The sequence below is a fragment of the Triturus cristatus genome, chromosome 5_1, assembly GCF_964204655.1.
Source record: "Triturus cristatus chromosome 5_1, aTriCri1.1, whole genome shotgun sequence".
NCBI lineage: Eukaryota > Metazoa > Chordata > Amphibia > Caudata > Salamandridae > Triturus > Triturus cristatus.
Window position 1 is genome coordinate 138,711,937 of NC_140587.1, and position 18,074 is coordinate 138,730,010.

General features: G+C 45.2%; 1 protein-coding gene across 2 annotated transcripts in view; it reads left to right on the forward strand.

The window, feature by feature from the left end:
* NRBP2 (nuclear receptor binding protein 2) overlaps nt 1-11,754 on the forward strand; it is a 345,299-nt gene extending 333,545 nt beyond the window's left edge. Inside the window, exons 17-18 of one of the 2 annotated variants that reach the window (XM_085604600.1) lie at nt 5,848-5,903; nt 9,134-11,754. In XM_085604600.1, the coding sequence (XP_085460726.1) occupies nt 5,848-5,903; nt 9,134-9,214 (137 nt within the window). In that variant the 3' untranslated portion in view covers nt 9,215-11,754. The remainder of the gene's footprint in view (nt 1-5,847; nt 5,904-9,133) is intronic. The other variant, XM_085604601.1, reaches the window with a different exon arrangement.
* Nucleotides 11,755-18,074: the final 6,320 nt, after the last annotated feature.

Here is an 18,074-nt window from a genome sequence, read left to right on the forward strand (position 1 = left end):
TCTTGGAATTCAGTGCCCAGTCGAGTTTTCCTCCATGTGAGTAGTGAGGCGAAGGTGTCGGTAGAGAAATAGTGGTCAATCATTAATGTTGGCTCCTGTCCATGATATTTCTTGGCTGGTGTCCAGAGTAAATTCAAGCGGCTTCCCATTCAGTGAAAGCTGAGCCCGGTTTGTACTGTTTCATGTTTGTTGTTCTTGGCATATAGCAGGAATGATGTCTTGGTTAGGTTGAGCTTCATATAGGTGCTGGACATCCAGGTCTGGATGATGAGCAAACAGTTTTTGAGGTGCTGGATATCTGAAGTAAAAGACTGTCAAGGAGAGTAATGTTTATGCAGCGTAAATCTTTTCTGGATTCACATTTGGTGTATTATTCTGCCATATAGTGTTTGGGTATAACATTCTCTCTTTTAGTCCCTTGTGCTGTTTTTTGGGCGAGGCTTGGGTTGTTATGGGTATCATTGATATGATATCTCACTTACACCCTGGAAGTCCCTGTGCATGGTCACTATTTTCAGATTTATTTTTTCTGGCTTTGCGTTTGGAAACGTAGACATGCCCCCTGGGGCCGGGAAGGATCCAAAGTGGAGTTTTATTGGTTGATCACAGAGGAAAAAATGGAACACACAAAGAAATGGCAGAAGTGTCAATGGGCTTTGAGGAAAAAGGAAAGGACCAAGGATTTCGGAGGCTTCCCTTGACTTGAGCACTTCAACCACGTGGGTCAGAGAATGTACACTGAGGATGAAGGATAGCCCGATAAGAGTCTGCCTACAAGGCCGCCCACAAGTGCAGCCACAAGGCATGTAACTTTATCCTACCGAAAGGTCACACCTTGGAGGGGTACAACACTTGTGCCGAGTTACTGCTGAAAACCCAGAAAACAAAGGAGAAGCAGAGTTGGGCACATTATGCCATGACACAGTTGCAGAACAAGCAAGCCTCTGTAAAAGACCTAGCGATGTCAAGCATCAAACAGAACTGAGAAGTAACAGAAGTGGCACAAAGGGAGTGATCTGATGCCGAGGAGGTTGTTTAAGTCAAAAGGGAGAAAGCACAAAAAGATAGACTTGTGGAAGCATCAGGCAACACCTCAAGAGGGCAGCAGGGCTGAGCTGGGACCACCGGACTCAAAGTCATTGCAGACTATGCTGATGCCGAAGCAGCCAGTAATCGCAGGGAAGCCGAACCAAAAGGAGCCTCTACAGTAAAAGTCGAAAGACACTGTTGGAGGTAAATCCACAGGTAAATCCTAGACTCCGAAAGGGGACCAGGAACGCGGATGAGAGCGAAAGCCCAAAGAAAAAGAGGCTTTGATGTGTAAAAGGGAAGCCTCAAAGAGAAAGGGAGGCCTCTTGCCATTGCAACAAAAAATAGACTTGAGGCCGAGATGAAGGCACTAATGAGGACGAAGAAGGTGTTTGACAACTCCCTCAAGGGATTCCAAATTGCCTTTAAGCCTGAGGGAGAGGAGGCCTGTGAAGAGCCCCGTGTGATGCTGGAGCCCCGTGTGATGCTGGAGCCCCGTGTGATGCTGGAGCCCCGTGTGATGCTGGAGCCCCGTGTGATGATGGAGCCCCGTGTGATGCTGGAGCCCCAAGAAGAGGAGGTAGAGGAAATCTTCAAGGAAGAGGAAGGAGTATGTCACTGTGAGCTGGAATTATTCCAAGAATCAAGCCATCAGAGGAGAGGTTGCGGGGTCTGGACACTGACTCCAGTGAAGAAAGAGTTGGCACATACCCCTCAAGACCTCCCCCACGACATTGTGGTGTACAAAGCTCTGGTTTAGAGGGCAGAAAACACCTATGAAGTCCTCGTAGAAGACAAACAAACCAACCCCTGCTTCCTCCTCAAGGCTTTGCTCTCATTGCAGAGGTATAAACCAGTCCTTCCAATGCTCCACAACATCCTGGAATAGGGCAAGAGGCCTTCAAGGAATCCGCTGCAGCCAAAGCATTGACGGCCAGGGTTGACAAGAAGTACAGACATTCTTCTCAGCACCCCATCTACGTTAAAGGCAGCACAGCAGCGAACCCTGTCATTGTCCCTACAGATGAAGAGCCAATGTGCCTGCTGCCTCGGGCCCCCGCTAACCAAGAAGATCAAGAGGATGGAGATGGTGGGACACAGGATGCAGAGGTCAGCTGCCACACGGTTGTGTAGAGCTGACTCCAGCGCACTGGTAAACTGAGACGGACACCAACAATGAAAGGAGATGGAGGAGTTGATGGTACATCCATCAGAGGAGAATAAGAGGGCAAAGCCAGTGATCCACAAGGGAAAGACAACCTCAGACGCATACCTTAAATCTGCACTGGATGTAGTCGATGCAGCCAGCAGGCATAGGTGCTCGGGCACCTCCCTAGGAAGACCATCGGAGGGTTTCAGGTTTTATGCAGGTACTGTCTGTGGCTATAATAAATATGGCTTTCACAGGCAAAAACATTTTTGGGAATGCAGTGGACGAGTCACTGCAGAGAATGTAGAAGGACAATAAGACCAGGACAAGCAACACTAAGAAAGGTACTCATAAGAGGAGGGCCGCAGCCCGTCCAGGTCAAAGCTGCCTTTGGATCACAGACCAACATCCACAACAGTACTCCACCACAGTAGCAATACCCCACAACACCTTGACAGCCCTTTCGCGGAAGAGCCAGGGGGAGAGTTCACACCCCCTGGGGGTTTTACCCAGCAAGAAAGTGCCTTGCCAGCTGAGACCCCCCCCCCCCTCTCCTCTCCCCCTCCTCTCCTCACCCCGCCCACACACACACACACATGCCACCACCACCACCACCCCAACCCCCCCACTAGTAGGGGGCAGAATCGAAGGGTTTCTCCAGGAAGGAAGGTCATTCACCTCTGACAAATGGGCACCAAACATAATACAGCATGACTTTCTATCCAACAATCAGGCCAAAGGAAACCTGCAGCAAGGAAGAAACACTGCACTCATGAACTTAAAGGGATGGACAGGGTTCCAAAGGAGGAGAAGCCTAAAGAGGTCTATTCTGTTTACTGCCGATAAATATACACTCACATGTAGCACATTAGATTTACGTGTCGCATCTGCCAACAGACAGTGGTGGAAGAATGCAAGCAAATGCACACATTTCCAGTTCTCTAAATAATAAAGAATATTGCTTATTTTCTAACTCTAGTCTGAACTTTCTTAATCAAATCCCGAAATTTCCTCCTTTCCCGATACTGAAGGAGATTATCCTTCTCTGGAAAAGTAATTTTTGTTAAAGGATAACCTATATGTTATTTCTAATGTCAGAATTTTGGAGGAAAGGCTCATTTCAAAGAGAGCAAGACGTAGGGGAAGAAATTTCTATTTGACTGCTCCGCCTCGGGGAAGCATTGGTAGTAGGTTGATAATGAGTCCTTTCCCGTATCACTGTAAACGAGAGACCAGTTTAGATTATGTTTTCGAGAATTGATGGTATTACCAGAGAGAAATAATAGGCAGGCAAGCAAGGTTAACAGGAGGAGACTCTGGTTGTGCTGCAAGCTTTAAAAAATGGCAAGTATTACAAGCAAGAGGGATAGCCGTGCAGAAAGGTCATGTTCTGTAGAGTTGTACGTATTTGAAGCAACAATAAATAGAAATTCCTTTAAGAAATGTTTCGCAGTAGAACAGCTCAAGCTACCTTGTTCTGCTGGACAGGGTCCAAGATTCCTTTGGAGGCCAAGTCCTTGTGAAATTCAACACTCAAACAACATCTTTTTAACAGCCAACCACTCTTCCACCAGAAAGCGAAATGTTTGTCCTGTCCCGGCTTTCCAACATTAATCCACTTACGCCAGTACCATGACAGTTTTAAGGATGAGCATTGACTCTGCACATGACTTCTGTTACCTGTCTCTACATGTACATTTCTGCCATGCGGATACCCTACACAATCGCCATGGATCCAGCACCAGGGCAGCGAACAGTGAACACCCTTGCCGTTAGCAGGTTAAGGAAAGGCAAATGTGACTACGGTCTCAGCCCACAAGTAATAGAAGGCATGTGCTCTCACTGGTGTTTGTCACAGATAAAAATGCCTCCGCTCCACGGAGAGGCAGCCAACCCATGCCTCCATAGCCGAAGCTTTTTCAGTGACCCGTAATCACCTACTCCTCTTTTTGGGGATTCCCACATTCCATCATGCTGGAACATGGAACTTGTGATGCATCAAACTTGGGCTAGAAATATTTGGCAAACAAGTTCCTATGCAGGCAATATGCATTGTCCAGAGACAACAGAGATCCTTGAAATCTGCAGTCTAACTCCAGAAGTCTCGCAGCTCAGGCACCACAGTCTGTACAACTGATTTTCTCCAGAACATGCTCGTCCACAGGTTTTCCAATTCTACGTAATGCTTTTAGATAGGGAGTCTTTTCCATATGGAACTTTGTCAGCTCTGTCCCGAGAACTTTAATAGAGTCTGCAGTTTCTACTCTCTATAACTCGCCTAGTCTTACCCTCACTACAAATTTGCAGCCCACATGGACTCAACAAATGGCACCCTCCAGTGAGAAATCTTCCATATCTTGGACAACGTTTGTACTGTGAGCACTGTTCATAAATGCTTTCTTTTAACTTACAAGTAGGTATGAAAAGATATTTTTATTTGTAGTTAAACTTTCACAGTAGTTAGCCAGATTGATGTCTTTCAGAATGACAAGACTTTGTACTATTCATTAAGGGTAATTTGTTTTCCAAGTCCACCCAGGATTTATTCATATGCTTGGTTGACGGGTCCACATTGATCACACTGTTTCTATATTTGTTTTCATTCCAAGCCTCTCAGACAGCAAGGCTGCATTATATTGAGAAAATAAATGGGTTTTTAGACAACCGCTCATGGATGGGTGCTTCAGCTGTTTGTCTCCGAGACAGGCAGCAGGATTAGATATGACCGATGTCAGATTCTGTTAACAAAAGACCAGCAGTCTTTCTGTAGTACCCTCACCCAGGTAACTAATTAGAGATAGTACAAGGCTTTTTAGATGTGACAATATCACATTATCCATATGCATACAATGCCTCTTTCCCAAAAGGTGTGACTACACCTAACGTGGGTTGATAGTAAGGGGGAAAAGGTAGCACAGTTTTGTTATAGCCGCGCGTGAAGTCACGAAGAATGGTTGGATGCTAGTCCCCGATGATGCTAAATGCAGAAGAATTGCATTGTTACAGGCCATTGTCCCTCACACTGGGTGCTGCATGGTATACTGGTTATGGAATTATTTTTCTCCATTCATTATAAAAGATTAGCACCTTTTTGGGGGTTTAATGTAGTCTCACAAATATCACAGAGTGAACAGAGCAGTGACTGCTCCTATTCTATGGCCACGTCCTTGCTGGGGGCATCTGACATTTCCTGGTACTGTCCCATGAGGCATTATGGTGAAAGGGGGAACCCAGAGTAGAGAAAAAATACAGTTGTCTGTACCTACCTCTGCATCACTAACAGCCAACAATAGGCATTGTAGAATGTGGCATTGTTTGACGTCTGCTTGGGTGTTGAGACATCATTCATGGGATGGCCCATTTTAGTCAATGACATAGAGTCCAGTCTTGACAACATCACTTGACACCATGTGGCAAATCTCGCCATTGACGGTTAAAGGGTATGCAATAGGGAAGCGATGCTTCCAAGCATGCATTTTACCTGTCACATGCATGCACTTGACGATGGAACGGCGGTTTGTCAATGTATAATGCCATTTTCAAATGCTAACAGGATGAGGAAGGTGGGGGAGCACAGAAGGCTGAGAGATTCTTCTGGCCTCCTGGTAAGAATGTTGGTTAGTTTATTTGGCTGTTGCTCAATGTAATAATATGTTTTCTTTCTGTAGCAGACAGTTCCAGGGACATTGCTTCAGAGCTGGTTCACTACGGTTTCATTCACGAGGTGGGTGTGTAGACTAAGCTGTAAAGCAACCTGCATGACCTCTCTTCCCATGTGCCTTTGACTCATCTCGTTTAGCTCCTCTCCTGTCTCTTCTCCATTGGCTCGTCTGTTGTCTGAACTCCTGAAGTACCTTCTTGTCTTTACTTCATTGGTTCATCCTCTCTTGTCTTGACTCAATTGGCTCATCCTCTCTTGTCTTGTCTCCATTGGCACAACTCCCTAAGCACCTTCTTGACTTTAATTCATTGGTCATCCTCTCTTCTCTCTACTCCATTGGCTCCGGCATTGTCTCAACTCTCTAAGCACCTTATTCTCGTTGCTTCATTGGCTCTCCTCTCTTGTCTTTACTCCATTGGCTCCAGCATTGTCTCAACTTGCTTAGCACTTTATTCTCTTTGCATCATTGGTTAATCCTCTTTTGTGTTTATTTCATTGGGACCTCTATTGTCTCAACTCCCTAACCCCATATCAAACAATGGAGGACTAAAAGAAGTTATGGTCTGTTACACACTCTCCCAAAAATTACAAAAGTGTACCATTCTGAAAAACGAGGTCCTGGTAAACTATATTAGGTATCAGTGCCCCCCCTGGTCCTCACAAGTGTTGACATATTAAAGCATAAACCCTCACCCACCAAGTGGTGGCATGCCTCATCATCGGACTGTCCCATCTGGCATTACTTCTTCCTCTTTTCCTCTACATTGTCTGTCTTCTGTACCTCCTACAATCATACTCCGTTAACTCAGTTCTCTAAACTACTTGTTGACTGCTTTTCAAAATGTGAATACATCAATTTTACAGTTTTATCGATTTAACACTATCCCAGATTACTCTGTTAGAAGAACATTGCCATGCTGTTGCCTAATGTCTTTCTTGCCCTGCATGCATCTTCTTCCGGGGTGTGACTGCATCCACTGGTTTGTCTGAAGGGGATGTTATAAAGGCGGATTATTTCATTGCACCAGAATCCCAGCCCTATACCCTAGAGGGACAAAATGCTGCCAGAGATTCAGTGGCAAGCTTGTTTAAAAAAGTTACGTTCGTCCTTTCTAAAGGTTTGAGTGTTATTTGTCTTGTTGTAAGAATCCAGTCCATTTTGATATCTCGCAAACTGTTTCACACCTCTTTCCCATTGGACCAGGGAGACCCTTGTGAGCCTTCCTTACAGCGGAGCAAACGGATGAACACTCCCTCCTTCCCCCTATCCTGTCCACTCCTGTGTCCTGTTGCTTTTTCCGTCCCGCTTCCCTTCCACTTCTGTTCCTGGTCACTCTCTTGCCCACTGACTTCCAGCGGCTTGTTTCCCAAGTTTGTTCACCTCCCCTACTGGCTCCCCGTCCTTCTCCATTGGCCACACTGCTTGCCCCGAAACCTACTTGGCTGGCCAGTCATAGACATCGCCTACCTCCTGGTCAGATCCATGATGCCCGCATTGTGTCCGTACCCCAGGGTACCGACTTAATATGTAAATTATTTCCATCCTGGGTTGTTATATGCTAATGTATCTCAGGTGGATATCCTATAAATCTGGCATGGAACCATTTCTCCTAGATCTGTATTGAACTCCACTCTCTTAACTGGTTAGTTAGACCCTACATTTTATATGTGTGTGATTAGTGTAGCATGCATCATGACACTCAAGCTTATGTTATCATTTCCAAAGTCCATTCAATTCTCGCCTAGCTGGCGGAGGAGTGTTAAATCCGTTGTCTCATTTATTCATGCAGAGCTTCTCTAACTCTTATCTTCAGGAATAAAAGATTGGAAAGATCTGCCATCTTCCTCCTCCTAGATTTCCCCAGTCTCACACCCCACCGTATGCAAGTTCTGGTACTCCGTGGCTTCTCTCTATCTAAGCTCTCGGACGTTCTTCCCCTGGAGGTCAAAGCCCTTGCGCTGGTTTCCTTCAAAAAGATTTCGAGATCCCTCTGGTTCACTTGTATTGTGCTGTGTTGTTGTTTTGTATGTTTGTACTGCTCATATCTAGAGTTTACAGATTGCGCACTACAGATCATCTGTCTCTGTTTTCTTCTCACCCCTTTATATCTACACTTTGTATCAGGATCTCCAGTAACAGTTTTTCTCTTCTGCAGGTCTCAACTTTGTCAACTATTCTTCCTTCTTTACTGCACATCTCATCCGCATCTCTTGTCTTTACCTCCGTGTCTTCTTGCTTATCCTTTGTCCTTCCATCCCCTCATATTTACCATGCTTATCGGCACTTTGAGGGCCAGAACCTCTGTACTAACAGTGGTCATAAACTGGAGAAGGAAAAGTTACTGGACTGTAACACTATTCTTTGTTTCTCCAGGTTTTCATTCCCCATCTCTGCCAGTCCTCCTATTTCAATTGGCTCCTTTTGCCTGTTTATGGCATTCTCTGCTTCCTTTACCCTCTGCACCTAGTCTCTCCTTCTCTCTCCCTTAATTTGCTTACCCATAAACTACCCCTCCAATCCCATTCCCTACTCCTTTTGATGCTTGCAATCCATCTCATCAGTGGCGGCCGCCGCCCAACGAAGGTTGGGGAGGAGGGGCGGGTAAGGATGGGGAGGGAACAGGTTGCTGGGTATTGAGAGCAAAAATAAAATCTAAAACAAAACGTACTTCTCGCTGCCAGAACATATGGCTGCCTTGGTGCGTCACTCCTGGCAGTCTCTGGGAAGGAACAGGCTGCCCATCCAATCCAGGTGCTGCTCTCATACTATGAGAGCAGCACCTGGATTGGTCTGAGTGGCCTGCTCTGCCGCTCAGACACTGCCTGGGAGCCTGCGGCTTTTTTCTAATCCGGCTGTTAACACAGCTGGGTTGGAGAGATAAAAGTGCGCATGTCTGTTGGGCCAGCCTGAGACGGCCGGCCAAACTTACATGTGCACTTCTAAGTGCCCACTTCTGCCTGCTATGGCTTCCGCCCCACATGCATGCATGCACGCACGGTCAGTCAGAGCCCCTCACAAAATAATAAAATCTTGTTTTAATATTTTATTTTTCTGTGATGGACTCTGAGCAGTGGGGCAATGCCCCTCCGCCATTACGGAGGAGCCGCCCCTGCATGTTATTTTCTCTGATCCTCCCCATTGTCATTTTTCTTAACCCATCCTGGTTCAAATTTTCTCTTCAGTGCTGCTCCTCCATCTGATTGCATGTTCATGTTACCTGCTTCTCTTCTCTGCTCAGTACCGCCTGTTGAATCCTCCATTTAAGTAACTCTTTTATTGCTTCTTGTGCTAGGATGATTGCCAGAAACTCACCAGTTTCCTAGAAGAGGCCTTCCACAAACACAATCTGCCCCCCTGCGAGGTGATGCAGTGAACTCTTCGGCCACCGTGATCTCCAGCAAAGGTCATGATGCCACAGGGCGGAGCTGGCGGGGGCTGCATGTCCCGCCCACATTGGACAGGCAAGGGGCGTGGCGTGAACCCTGACATCAGCCTCTCGTCTTGCTTATTCTTACTTGCCTATTTTGCTGAAAGCCTTTTGCCATGGCAAACAAGGGAGGGGAAGTTGCTGGGAAGCAAGACTTCATGAGGAATCGGATAAGATGGATGGTTCTGTCCACACAAAGGAAGACAGAAGGAATGTTTTGGGTCTTGGTTTCGTTGACCCTTTTTAATGGTCCAAAAAAAGTTTTTTAATTTCTGAGTAATTAAATCAACTGAGAAGGCGCTTGAAAAAATGCAGTCGAGCCAAGAGAGTGAAATAAACTTGCTTGCATCAGCCCAAGCGTGACACTGAGCCAACATGGTCAAACTAATCATTGCCGAAGGAGAAGAAGCTGAGCCGTGCTTTTTATTACTAATTGTGCTGCCTTGAGTTCAGGTCTTCTATTCCTGTAAATCATTGTGTAAATTGCTGTGACAACCCAGACCTGGCTATCTATTGCCAAAAAAGTGATCACTCAACTCTTTCGTCATTCCCTCTGTGTGACAGTCAGTAGTATGAGGCTATTAGAACTACAGGCCACAAAAAAACAACAGATGAGCTATTACCGAACGGTTCGCTCTTGTGTGTCATACAGCATATGAGAGGAGACCTTCTGTACTTGCCAAGGGGCTGGTAACATCACCTGGACTTGGAATCACTACACTTATTTTCCCTGAAGCATGAAACTGTGACTGCCTTTCTTACCTTGTGCAGATGTGAATTAACCATGCATATAGGCACTTTAAGGACAAACTAGAACACTCACCTGTTGAACAGTGATCATAGCCTGGAAAAGTTACTTGCCTGTGACGCTAGTTTTCAGCCAGATGTTCTGTTACAGATTATGATAGGGTTGACTCCTAAGGACCCTGCCACTAGAGTTCCAGTGTAGGCCAGATATGTGCATGTGTAAGTGATTCTTGCTGCTTAGCCAAGCCTTTCCATCTTTCTCACACTTGTGAGAACTGTATTGAGGTCATTCAAGGGTCCAGTGGTCACTTTATCTTAACTGTGTGTCCTTCTGTCTATTCACATCTGTCCTGTCAGTCTGATTTTCCCTCATTTATTCAGGCCCCTGCGGACCCATCCATCCTTCATCTGTGCACCTATCCACTCATGTGACCGTCCTTTAATGTATCTGCCTGCCCATCTGTTATCTTCGTATGTGCATCTATTCATCCATTATTTCATACATCTACTCATTTCTGTTCATTCATCTGTCTGTCTACTCAGTGGCTAGCCATCAAACAATCTGTCCTCACATTATCCGACCTTTCACCCAACCATTTCCATGTGTACACTTGTCTGCCTATTCATTCCTTCATCCACCCTTCTATGTGAAGTTACTTTTTGATTTACCTGTCCTTCCGCTGTCGACGTGTACGCATTCATCTTCGTTACTTTTTCCTATGTTTTTACACCTGTCACTGATCTGCCTGTTTATCCATTCATCTGTTTATCATTTGTCCCACCCACCAGTGAATGTGCCTAAGCAGCAAGATCTGCCCGTCCATTGTTACAGATGTTTCTTGGTCTATGTATCCCTCTGTCCGTCCATTGTTACAGATGTTTCTTGGTATGCCTATCCTTCTGTCCATACATTTTTACAGATGTTTCTTGGCATATAGATCTCTGTCCATCCATTGTTGCAGATATTTCTTGGTTTATCTATCCATCTGTCCTTCCATTAGTACAGATGTGTCTTGGTATGTCTGCCCCTTTGTCCATCCTTTGTTACAGGTGTTTCTTGGTATGGCTATCTGTCTATCCATCTGTCCATTCATTGTTAGATGTTTCTTGGTATGTTTAGCCCTCTGTCCACCCATTGTTATAGATGTTTCTTGGTATGTTTAGCCCTCTGTCCACCCATTGTTATAGATGTTTCTTGGTATGTTTATCCCTCTGTCCATCTATTCATCCATTGTTAGACATTTCTTGGTATGTCTATCCCTAGGTCCATCAGTCCATTTGTTGTTACAGCTGTCTCCTCATCTTTCCGTCTGTGCCCTCATCTGTCCACACCACCATCCAGCTCCCTGCTTTGATGTCCATCTTTTGTACCTTCTGTTCAGTCGCATCTTTCTCCATCTCCGAATTCTATCCATTGATTAACCATTTATTCACAACCAGACTGCTATCCTCATACCTAAATCCCCACACTCACCCATGAAATATTTAAGACAAACTCTGCCTGGTTTATATATTGCTGGATTCACCCTATCATGCGACATCTATCTGTTTTGCCGTCCCTGCTCATGAATTAATCCACCTTTTTGGGATAACAGTAAATGTACACAGACCTATTTTTAAACAATGTATACATGTTCTGCAGTCTTGAGTATTGGCCTTCTTACTGCATCTCCAACACTTATCATCTGATATGAAATGAAACATGTTTTTGTCTTGAAATAGAGCAGCTTTATCAGTGACCTACGTGTTTTCTCAATTGTTGGTTACTCAAATAATAGGACCACCGGCTGCTGAATTTTGAACTCCCTTGTCTGGGTTTGGTGTGTGTGTGTGTGTGTTTGAGTCGCTTGAAGTTCCTGGTAGGCCCCATCCCTCCCTCCGATCACAACTTAAATTTCTCAAGCCCATTCCGCGTCATCGGGGCACGAAGTCTTCACGAAAAGGCTATAGGAAAATTTAAGTTGGGCCATTCTTCTCTTGAGTGATGTTAATTACAGTGTAAAATATAACTTTTTTGAAGCGCTTCTGGGCCTCACATCTCTTGCATGTATGGAAAGCTATTTAAATCCTTGAGTTTTACCAGCGTTGTTGGTCCAATGGACCTTAAAAAGAACCATTTGGCCTTTTGTTTCCCAAATATCGCTTAGGAGAGAACTCCCAAACAAACCATAAAGTGTTCTTTAAACCCTTCCATGTTTTTGCCAGTAATACTAGCCCAGTGCGCTGTAATCGTATTTGAATATGTACCGCTAACATTTTAGAATAACTAATATGTGTAGACAAGATGTCTTTATTGTTTTTTCTTGGGTGGACAGCAGCGGTCAAGATAGCCCTTCATCAACCCCCAGACCATACTCTCGTCCTTCTTCCTGCACCCCCTAATTAAATTTGGGATCCCCCTGATGTACCTCCTAGACATGTATTCGCATTGCCTATGACAAAGAACTTCACTGAGAAAAAGATCCTTTCCAATGTGGTTTTCAGGGAACATGGTTACGAATGACTGAAAGCAAAGCCATAAGCATTTCCAAAGAAAAATAATTTGTAATATTAGACTAAGGGCCTTATTATGACTTTTGGCTGACCTGTGGTGCGGCCAACCGCTACCGCAGGCCGCTGCCACCCACCCGCCAGATTACGACCAATTTTGTGGTCTGGTGGGCGAGCGGCGTGGTGGTCCTGCTGCAGTGCGTCTTTCAAAGGCGGTGATGCCTTTGAAAGAGGCACCACAATGGGAACGCCACGCGACATTCCTGCACAGTATGGACTTGAAAGTCCATGTTGTGCTGGAACCTGGGTGCATGCGCATAAGGAGGCACATCTGGTGCCCCCTGAATGTATCCCTAGGCTGAGAGGGCACAGAGGGCCCTCTAGGGCACCCTTTGTTTCAGCACCTCCAGCCTTTTCATGGAGGAAACACCTGCATGAAACCGCTGGCGGTCCTGAACTTGTAATATGCATGGTGGTGCTGCACAGCACCACCTGACTTTTACATTGCCCCTGACTGCTGCGCCACCACCAGGGAATGGCGGTTTCCTAGTGGAGCCAGAGGTTCCAATACGATCTGACCGCCCAAGTTGTAATAAAGCGGTGGGACCCCTGGTGCGACAGTGGTTGGACTGCCACTGCCGCGTCTCCACAGGTCTGGCTGTCTGGGGATCGCCAAACTTGTAATTAGGCCTTTAATGCCAGGACAGCGTACAACGTGTGATGCTACAATACAGCAAGTTGAAATCCAGTGGTTACATGTAAGTAACATGTGTCTTCTTTATTTTTGTTAGAGATTAATACTTCTTAGTATATTTCTCAATATTTTTAAAACATTTAGCTAAAAAAGCGAATCAGTATACATTTTAATAAAAAGCGGTGTGCCTCAAGCTTTAAAATGTTTTGTAAAAGACATTTGATATAGGCGCATGTTTACCCAGATGTTTCTTGACACTTAGGAGATACAAGATTTTAAACTGGACTCGCTGTTTTATCGGTATCCAATGCAGTTCTTTCAGCACCGGGGTTGCATGCGTCAATCTGGACAACTTAAAGATTAAACATGTCCCTTCCATCCGTACCTCTTGTTATCCGTGGCTGACCTTGTGTGGCAGCCGTAATGCAGTCTGGACAATGCATTAGCTAGAGTTATCATTTTCCCAAGGGTAATAGCGATGCTTACTAGCTTCAGCAGGAAGATCCGTTTGGACACAACCGATCAAGCTGAGCTTGAGTAGAGAAGTTAATGTCTATGATGACTCCAGGACTCTCGGCAGATGTTAAGGGCTCTGGTGCTGGACCCATCTCAGGGGCCACTATAGCTGATTGCCAAAACTCACATTGTTATTTAGGATGACTAGCTCTGTTTTGTCAAAGTTTAATTTCAGGTGGATTAAATTTATCCAATTCTTAATGAATAACATGATGCTCTGAAATCCAGTCTGTGTAGACCAATTACTGTCTAAACAAAGCAATGGTTGGGAGTCGTCGGCATAGTTGTGAAGCCTCCATCTCCTGTCAGATAGGTCTTTGATCATTGGTATAATGTACAGGTTCAATAGATGAGGGATAGGAAGGAACCTGGGTAACCCCAACAAGTAACCAGAAGGGCTTCCTGTGAAAATTGAGTTAAGTAGACTGACCGGGTTTGCTCTGAAATTAATCCAATTCTAGGTGACGCCTAGAAGGGGGAACAACCTTTACAACGCAACTTTTACAACGCACTACCATTACAACGAAACTGTTACAACGCGAGTGCATTGACAACGCAGGACATTACAACACAAGTCTTTACATCGACTTGCACTAGATGGCGTGCTAACATTAAAAATAGTGTAGTTTACTATCCCAACACCTTCCCTACTGTTACGTGGACTGGAGTTGGAATAGTAAATTACACTTTTTTAATGTTAGCACGCCATCTAGTGCAAGTCGATGTAAAGACTTGCGTTGTAATGTCCTGCGTTGTCAATGCACTCGCGTTGTAAAACTTTCGTTGTAACAGCATGCATTGTAACAGCATGCGTTGTAACGTCATACATCCGCCTAGAAGACCAGTGCCCTCTAACATAGTCAACCATGACATTTTTTTTTTTTTTTTAGGAGGGTGGTACTGTCCCTTGGTGTATGGATTTATTCAACAGATCCTACTAGGGTCTCTTTGTGCCTGTTCAAGTGGAGAACCAGATGACGTTTAACCATCCGAGCTAGTAGTTAAACTTCATCTTACCCATGAAATAATGAAAGGGCAAGAGATGTGCCGCGAGGTTTCTGCTGTTCCTAGAGATGTCGCTGCACTAACCCGGACTGTCCTTAATCATTTTTACCTTGTTCATGAAATAGAAATTAAGCCTAAAACAGACTTCTCGTGTCACAGTAGTGGACTGAGTAATTCGATCTGTTTTTCCAATAGGTATATTTAAAGAAGAGAGCCGAGCACCATCTCTTTTTACTATGTGTTTGGACATACTGCTCCCAGCAGAGGTTTAAGCCCTGCACAGCTGGGGTTGGGCAAAGGGGTTAGCTGGAGGCCCCTTGGCCCTTTGCAGCAGGGGAGGTTGGGAACGGGCAGGAGGGTTTGGTGCTCAAGGGGTGGGTTGGGTGCAGGACGTGGCTGGTGGTCAGGTCAACGTTGTGCAGTGTGGGGTTGGCAATCTCCAGGGGGGTTGGCCAAATGGCGTGGTCTGGCAGCCAACTCGCCGCTGTGCATAGCCGAAGGTCGTGCGCAGCAAGTTGCCCGAGGAACTTGGGCGTATGCTATCCTTAGAATGTGATTTTAAAAAAACACAAAAATTCACTGAAAAACAAATGTTAAAGTGAAGTTATAGTTACGTATGGTAATATGTTCTTAGCTTACATATAAAAAAAAAGCCAGAAATCCACTGAAAACACTAAAGATATATATTCACATTCGGGTTACGCATTCTTCCTGATAAATGGTGTTCTCCGTGTCCAGACTCATTCCTACATCCTCTACAGCTGCCTCCTCTGCGCCTCGTCACTAGCTTATTTGTATTTAGCTAGCCAAACCTAGTCTTGAGGTAGCCCGACAATAGTAAGTCGATAGTCCGTGGACACTTCAGGTACAAATAATGAATGAATGAATGAAGGGATTTGTTAAGTACACGGCTACTCAAAAGAATGTCACGGTGCTATATGGAAAATAGGAACAAGAAAGGAGTATTGAAAGCCTAAAGTGTATAATCCCCTATAAGTGCACCACAAATCTGTGAACAACTAAAGAAAACACTTTTTACAGGTAGAATAATTGTTTATATTATTTTGTTTCAGGATCACAGTGTATGCCTCGCATATTTTTGCACAGCTATGTATGGTTCCGATTCTTAAGTAAACGCTTAATAAAAGTTTACCATCATGATATATGTTTGATGCTTTCAAAAGTAAAACATTATAGCCTCGCAACCACTTCAACTAATCACAAACTTGGGATTAAAACTGTTCCAGGAAAGTGAAGCACTATAAAACATGCCAACAACTTTTTATTGAAGCCTTATTAAGAATTCACATACACTTTTCCTGGAATAACTTTTAAATGTTGTATCGGTGCAAAAAACGTTGGCTGATTTTAGGGTTCAAATACTGCAGTCCCCATCCCCTAACTAAATAAAAGGAATTATCCACAACATACCATACAACCCCACCTAATGCAACCTCACATTCTGTGTCACAACAAACTGCAGCACACCGCAGATAACCCGACTAGCCACCCGGCACCTCACTAAGACACTTTACACCAACATTATCCAACTCTGCTCTCACAAACTATGCAACATAACTCCAAACTGTGGGAAGCGGGCTCTTTATATAGTGGACCAAAATGACGTACACTCTGTAAAGAGTCCAGGCAAACCCTAATTGGGTTACAGAGGCACAAATGATAACCTAAATGCTCGCTTTTGTGGTAGTGTAGGCGAGCAGTTAGGCTTATCAAAGGGTAGTGCTAAGCATTTATTGCAGACACAAAAGTAGTAAGTTAGACACATACTCACTAAAAAAATCTGACAGATTTTCATTTGAATTTAGATACCAAGACCATTGGTATCAGGCAAGTACTTTTCGAGAGAGTTATTTTTGAATGTTTCAAAAGTTCCCACAGTGCAATTTCTGGAGTGGCAATGTCATGCTATGGGGGAAAATGTATACTGCATTCGGGCACTTGTCAGCGACTTACAGGGCCCTTCTCCTGGACCTAAGGTGAGTATGGGGCAAGATCTAAGGCTATACCAACAGGTTACCTCGGGCGGCACTGGGGCGGCCACGTGCAGAAGTGTATTTCTGCATCGGGTGCCCCGTTCACTTCAATGGGGAATGGTCAGGTCAAATAAAGGCTGCAAGCTCGGACTGGGGGGCTAGTAAGGGTGAACCCACAGGGAGACTCGGTCCTTAAGATGATCGGGCAGGTAGGGACCTGGCTGGTCCACTTTTTCTCGGGCTGTGGGGCCCCGGTGCAGTGGTGTCTTTAGGCATTGGGTCCGTGCAGCAGGAGACACCTGCGTTTGAGGGGGGCCTGCACAAAGAGGCTGCAGGCAACGACTGGGAGTCCAGTCTAGGAGAAACCAAGTGTGGGCTCAGCCTTCGAGGGTCTCAGGACTCCATTGGCACAGTCACCTTCCTCGGACTTGGGCTGTGGGGTATGGGTGCAGAGGTACTTGGAGGTGTCGGTAGACGATGGTCAGAGGTTCACTCTTTGGGCCTCATGTAGGAAGCCAAATACCGGTCGGTAACGGCCGAAATTCGGTAAATATCCCGTTACCGACCGGTATTTAGGCATTTGCGATGTAGGTGGCTGATTTTCTGGATTCGGTATTTACCGATTCAGAAATTAAGAAATCTGTAAAATACCGATTCGGTAAATACCGAATCCAGAAATGCTATGTAGGGGCACCCAAGTGAGTGCATCATTGGTGTCTGGATTCGTTATTTACCACCAACTACTAGTTGATGGTAAATGACGAATTCCTTTCAAAAAGCATTTTTGTGCTATTTGAAAAGTGCAATGTGGCAGAGGCATGTATGTGCGCCACATGTGCACACATGCACGAATCAGGGGTGCAACAGGGTGTCAATGTGACACCCTGCCACCCATGAGAATGCCTCCCCTATTACCGATTCAGTATTTACCGAATCGGCAATGGTAACTGGCTTCCCATTCATTCCTATGGGCCTCCAGGCCCATAGGAATGAATGGGAAGGGATGCATTATTACCGATTCGGTAAATACCGATTCTTAAATACCGATATTTACCGAATCGGTAATAATTACCGATTGGTTACCTACATTACATTTACCGATTCATAAATACCGAATCGGTAAAATTCGGTATTTAAGAATCGGTAAATATAATTTACCTACATATAGCCCTTAGTCTTTGGTTCTGCAGGAAGTGGTAAAAAGGATAGCTGGGCCATTCTCAGTGTGGGTTTCGCTGTCCCTGAAGTCACTCGACGTGCAGGTCGGTTTTCCTCTGTGTTAGTGTCTGGTCTGGACACAAAAAGCCATGGGTGCTGCAAGGGGTCCAGTACCCCGGGGGTATTGGTGCTGTGCTGTTCC